The 6544-nt window shown below is 40.9% G+C and overlaps 1 protein-coding gene across 1 annotated transcript in view; it reads left to right on the top strand.

Moving 5' to 3' along the window:
- LOC123113415 (casein kinase II subunit alpha-2) overlaps positions 1 to 4912 on the top strand; it is a 6199-nt gene extending 1287 nt beyond the window's left edge. The window contains exons 3-10 of the mRNA XM_044534642.1: positions 537 to 731; positions 1323 to 1480; positions 1947 to 2037; positions 2112 to 2177; positions 4160 to 4242; positions 4334 to 4397; positions 4473 to 4541; positions 4648 to 4912. Of these exons, the coding sequence (XP_044390577.1) occupies positions 537 to 731; positions 1323 to 1480; positions 1947 to 2037; positions 2112 to 2177; positions 4160 to 4242; positions 4334 to 4397; positions 4473 to 4541; positions 4648 to 4707 (786 nt within the window). The 3' untranslated portion in view covers positions 4708 to 4912. The remainder of the gene's footprint in view (positions 1 to 536; positions 732 to 1322; positions 1481 to 1946; positions 2038 to 2111; positions 2178 to 4159; positions 4243 to 4333; positions 4398 to 4472; positions 4542 to 4647) is intronic.
- The last annotated feature ends 1632 nt before the right edge of the window (positions 4913 to 6544 follow it).

The raw sequence follows: 6544 nt of genomic DNA on the forward strand, positions 1-6544 counted from the left end.
GACAAGAAAGTTGAAATTAAAATGTTGTCCTGTAGTAGGTCGCTGTTTCCATGTGTCATCTCTATTTCCTTTCATTGTTAAGCCATCTTGGAACTATCTCCTCAGAACTTCTCAGGGTCATCCTTAGAACTGTCCTTGACTCTGTTCTAGGCCTTCGTAGAAGTTCTGATTACTGGTCAGTTTTAATTTCAGATGCTGTTAACCCTAGCAATTGGGCATCGAAGAAAAAATTAGAATCTGGTGTTCGGTCTATTGCCCTTCTAACTGCATATGATCATGCTCTGGTCCTTATTCCTATATAGAAGTTTCTTCCCTTGTATCTAACCTGGGAAATAGTGATTACCAATTACTTGGTTGTTTCTAGGCATACAATCTTTTGAGCTAAGAATGTGTTAGCATATGCCTCACTTTGACCAAATACAGTTCAATGATGCACCTATGCTGATGTGTTTGGTTATCTGTTTGCTTCATTGCAAAGTACTGTCATTGCATCTTGTAATCTATCAAACCTTATTGAATTTTTTATGATGATGCAGATAAAGAGGGAAATAAAGATACTTCAGAACTTATATGGCGGACCTAACATTATAAAGCTACTCGATGTTGTCAGAGATGATGATTCAAAGACGCCTAGTCTGATCTTTGAATATGTCAACAATACTGACTTCAGAGTACTCTACCCCACACTATCGGATTACGATATCAGATACTATATATTTGAATTATTAAAGGCAAGAATCTGAACTGGGAAAGTATTTTGACATGGATAATATTCATATGTTCTTTTCTATATTGATTTTTCTTGGTGCATTTCTGTTTTCTTATTTAAAAAATATTTATATTGCATAATCGGCAAACTGTAGAGTATTGTGGCTTGTTTCATTCTAATCATGTTTTCCCAATACATGAATTCTTTTTATCTGTAGTGTGATTTCATAATTGCTGCCTTCCTCCCCTTGTTCTGTAGCTGTATTTTGAAAAATACTGGTACTTATGTGGACCAAGAGTGACATCTCTTTCTACAAACTACACTGTTTGAGAGTTAATAGCATACTTAGCTTCTTTCCTTTGATTTTGTTTGGGTTGGTAGAATCTCATGGGTGGACAAAGTTGAATTACGTCAATGTGTACTTCTACACTTGACCTACAATATTACTACCTATTTTGCAATATTCAAACACATCAGTATGTCACTGGCACAGTTTTGTGGAGCAACTCTGTTTGCTGAAGTTTGCACTACTTCAGTGGCCAACACTGGATGCGACATGCTGAACAAACATTTAATTTGATGGCCTTTTAACTTTTTCCAGGTGTTTGTGTAGGCACTAGATTTTTCTCACTCACGGGGTATCATGCATCGAGATGTCAAGCCCCACAATATCATGATTGATCATGAAAAACGCCAGCTTCGTCTTATTGATTGGGGTCTCGCTGAGTTCTACCACCCCAGGATGGAATATAATGTTAGAGTTGCTTCAAGGTTAGTACCACAAGCTCTGGAAGTTGGATGTCATTAGACTTATTCAACTTGCTAGTAAGGGTATTTTAATTTTTAAGTACACTTATGCATGTAAATTTTTAATATTGCATTCACTTGTGGACCTCCTACGGTCCTCCGTTGTGTATGACTTTAGCAGATTTATGAAATGGGACTGAATTCTAGAGCTCCTTTATTTTGGATGCTTGACTTTGCCCATAGCAATTTTAAATTCACCTACCTGACTCGTTGGAATGAGTCGTGTAGGAATTCACAGTAGGTTATGCCATTAGAGTATCATCCGCATATATAAAGATCAAAGTAACCGTCTCCAATGTTTCTATTGGTGTCTATAGTTGCAACTGCTGGTTGATATTCTCTATTATTTTTCTTCTGTTTGTCTGGTTGATATTCTCTATTATTTTTCTTCTTTTTATCCGTGGCTTACTGCATGCTGTGCTGTTGACAGATGTTATAAGGGCCCTGAATTACTTGTGGATTTGCTAGACTATGACTACTCGTTAGATTTGTGGAGCCTTGGTTGCATGTTTGCAGCAATGGTAAGGAGCAAGTCTATGATCAGGCAATCATCTCCATTAACTTCTAATGATACACATTCTGATTTTCTTAACAGATATTCCGCGTGGACCCTTTCTTTCATGGTCAGGATAACTACCAACAATTAGTCAAAATAGCCAAGGTATGTTTGCAGCTTCTTAAAGCAGCCAACTTCTGTCCTAGTATTTCTCACTGGCATTTTACTCTTGCGCTATGAAATGACATCTTTAATTAGAAGATGTTTGAACTATAAAATTGATCATGCTAGTAGAGTACATGTGCATTGCTGCGGACCTTAGATAAACAAACTATGGGCGCACACTTTTTTTTGCACTTCCTCCTGACTCGACATCCACTATGTTATACACAATTACATACTCCCTCCGTCCCAAAATTCTTGTCCTAGATTTGTCTAAATACGGATGTATCAAGTCATGTTTTAGTATTAGATACATCCGTATCTAGACGAATCTAAGACAAGAATTTTGGGACGGAGGGAGTACATTCTAACACGGCATGTGTTGCTATGAATCTTAAATAGTCATCGTGATCGCTAGAGGTAAGTCACTGTGTTGTTATGGATCTTATATAGGCATACCACAATCGCTAGAACACAAATTATCGTCTTTTTCCATTTCCTTTCCCTATGTCTGTTACGCCTCTAGCTCTACCACGGGTTTGTTATGGCTCCTAAGTAGTCATACAACAACTGAAAGAAGATGATGCGTCCTTTTCCTCCCTTCGCTTGCCTCTTGGCTTCATCTTTGACTTCATCGCAAATATGCCTTTGCTCTGTTCTGTTGGGAATGAGTTGCTTTGAATATATAGACATGCAACAATAACAAGATGATACATGTTTTTCCTCGTGCTTCGCCTCTCGGGTTTGTAGCCGTTGCTTGTCGTTCTGCGTTTGCCTCATCCCGTGTTGCATCGTGCTGTTGGCAGTCAGAGTAATGCAACCACCATGGAGTTTTTATGGGAAAATGCACTAAAATGTCACCCATCTTCTAATATCTACTACTCCCTCCGTAAAGAAATATAAGAGCGTTTAGGTCGCTATCAGTGTCAAAATATAAGACGTTTTTTTGACATGCTAGTAGAGTAGCGGTATGCACTTATTTTGATATGGAAGGGAGTACATGACATTCATGTGCAGTTTGTTCACCTCTCTAGTTTTGTCCACCTATCACCTCAAGTAATACTAACCAAATAATGCAATTTATTTGATTCCAAGAATCAAACACTGCATATTTTTGTCGATTAGCGGTATGCACTTCAGCATGAAGAATGGTAGGAAAGACCTTAGCCACCGCTTATGATACAACCCTGAAAGTACCATGTTTAAAAATATTCTCATAGTGAGATAAAAAATAGACGCATCAGGCTTGTTTGCAAGCTGATTCTGCATTTTGCAGGAATCAAGGATTCAACTATCATGAAAAAAAGATTGTCAAGAGGGATTACCTCAAGCTATACACCCTACATCTTATGGCTTTGTAACTTTAGCCTTGCAACTTACTCTTGGACCATCATAGCCATTCCTTTTACAACACATTGCTGACAGTGCTTAAATATCAGTGACAAATATGGATCGGAGGGAGTACTACAGATCGGAGGGAGTACTACAAATATCGGAGGGAGTACAACACATTGCCTTGTGCAATTGTGGTGTTTTCACTGCCTTGTGAACACGAGTACTACTGCCCTTAAGGTCATTATGACTGGCTATCATACTCCCTCCGTCCCAAAAAGCTTGTCCCAAACTTGTCCCTCAAATAGATGTATCTAGCACTAACTTGGTGCTAGATACATCCTAACTTGGTGCTAGATACATCCATTTGAGGACAAGCTTTTTCGGACGGAGGGAGTATGTTGTTTTAGTTTTATAGTAATTTTTTGTCAGCAGTTTTAGTTGAACAGTTTGCTCTTGTTCCAATGCGCTCAAGAAATGGTTGTTCAACACATTTAGTAATCCTATTTCATAGCTATGGCCTAACGGCAAGATGAATTATGATACTCGCTTCTCTTGTTCCAAAGAATCTATTGCTTTCTGCAGCCCATTTTTCTGAATGAATTGATAGTGTTTGATAGGACTAATGTATGCACTACATGCTGCTGCTGTAGGTTCTTGGGACAGAAGATTTCCACCGCTACCTCGAAAAATACGGTCTTCGGCTTGACCCACAGCTTGAAATGCTTGTTGGAAGGTCATGGATTCATTTGGATTATCCTTGGGAGAATTATTTTCAGAAAAACAGTTAACATAACAGCATGATCTAACTATATATATTGCTGCAGACACAGGAAGAAGCCATGGGAGAAGTTTGTTGACTCAGGCAACAGACACTTAGTGAGCCCCGAGGTGACTCACCTTCTTTAATCAACCTGGTCCACTACTCATTAGATGTGTTATATTGACATGTTTTTACTTGTGCAGGCTATCGACTTTCTAGACAAGCTGCTTCGCTATGACCACCAGGAAAGGCTTACAGCAAAGGAAGCCATGGTATCTCTCCCACTCGTACATCCAAGAATCATTTTGCCAGATCAATACGAGATATTACAATTTCTACATTGTTTTTCACTTAAAAATCTATCATTTTGCTGTGCAGGCTCATCCCTATTTTGACCCAGTAAGAAGCTCTGAAAGCACCCGAGAGAACGTTCAATAGTGATTTGCACCACCATTGTCGTGCAAAGAACATGGCATATTTGACAATTTTGAAACAGCATGTCAAACATATAGACTAACAGAGAATGAGTGTATTTGATTTTGATAGCGCATCCATGGTTTATCCAGAAAAAAAAACCCGCCTTGAACGGCATGTAATTGTCATGTCATTTTTTTATTTGAATTAATTCTTATTTGGCTGTTGACTGCTCCGATTTTTTTTATCAATAAGAATAGATGCCAGTAAAAAGTCAAAAGTAATGGGTTATACTCTCCCTCTGTAAACTAATATAAGAGTGTTTAGATCACTAACTACTTTAGTGATCTAAACGCTCTTATATTAGTTTGCGAAGGGAGTACATCCTTACCCAGAAATCTTGGGCATCATCATTATTCTCATATTGATTTGCTCAGAGGTTTTGGTTGCGAGCTGCTCAGACGTTATTTCACTACGAGTTCCCTGATCTATGTACATGTACGTTCGTTGATCTTACATGTATGCCTGTTGCAAGTGTTAGTTGTTTTCTGGTCATGGATGGCGGTTTAATAATAGGATAGGTCTTTAGTCATCTCACCTATTTCCGCTGGTTGTGACAATTTTATTTATTTTTCAGCTTCATACTGCTACTTAAGACTTTGTTCTGGACCTGGAATTTTTAATAAGATGCTATGTGCATCAAGAGATGAGGCCGTGGGTATTCCTCCTTTTCGAAAAGAAAAGTTAAGATGCTATGTGCATCAAGAGATATAGAAGGCCGTGGGTATTCCTCCTTTTCAAAAAGAAAAGTTGATTTCTGGTCGTGTCCTGTGGTATGTTTTCTATGCCAGCGTCGGATATCCTGTAGCATGGTCAATTTTCGAGATGGTCGTAGACCGAAAGAAAAAAAATACACGAGTCGTCGATTTTAAACGTCTGAAATGATTAAAGATACCTAAATACTAGAAAGTGCGCGCGCACTATCTGACGCTCGCGAGCGGCCGCACGCTGGTCACACGATCTTTGTCCGAACGACCGTGCACATGGGGATATGGTCGGGCAATTTCAATCGATGGGGTGTCATTATCCACCTGACCACCCACGTCTTCATCCACAACTCAGTCCGCTCCTCCCTAACCGCCACGCCATGGAGGCGGTCGCCGTCATCGACGCTGACACCCTCTTCTCCCCTCCCGTCCGCTCTCCCCTCCTCTAACTCCGTGCCTCCGCCTCACCCCACCCGCCCGCCCGCGCGGTCGCTGCCTCCCACACCTTCATCGCCGCCATTACCAAGCAACGCTTCATGACCCGTCCACTCAGATCCCGCAGTTGGCCATGGTGCTAGGGATGTCGTCGCGATGGTACGAGGAGGTAAACTTGGATCACTGCTCCCTGGCCAAATCTGCACCATGGTTTATCCAACCGGGTAAATTGATTGCCATCTTCTTACTTGGCAGGTTATCCCGCTCCTGACGGCTGTGGATTCTCTACCTTGCTGTGGCAAAGGCAGAAAGGAGCAGTGCCTCTATTTTTCCCAACTTTTAGTCGTTGGATCGAGAACGGACCGCCCAGATCTGGCGCAACAGGACCACTGAAGCAGTGATATGAGCAGTGCATACGCTACAATGTTGCATGAACAGTGCACACGCTATAATTGTTGACTCGATCTGGACTGCCAGCTTTTGATCCAATGGCTCTCCCGGCTAAGGTAGAGGCGGCCTTGCTGAAGGGAAGTCAGAGGATCCGCACCCGTTCCTGACGATACATCGTTTGAGCAGAAGCCGCCGGATTTGGCCTCGTTCCTTTACAAGAACAGGATTGCTTGCAGAGTTTCTCTGCCTCGTCGTCATCGGTGAAGGAG

This window comes from Triticum aestivum, chromosome 5B (assembly GCF_018294505.1).
Source record: "Triticum aestivum cultivar Chinese Spring chromosome 5B, IWGSC CS RefSeq v2.1, whole genome shotgun sequence".
Lineage (NCBI taxonomy): Eukaryota > Viridiplantae > Streptophyta > Magnoliopsida > Poales > Poaceae > Triticum > Triticum aestivum.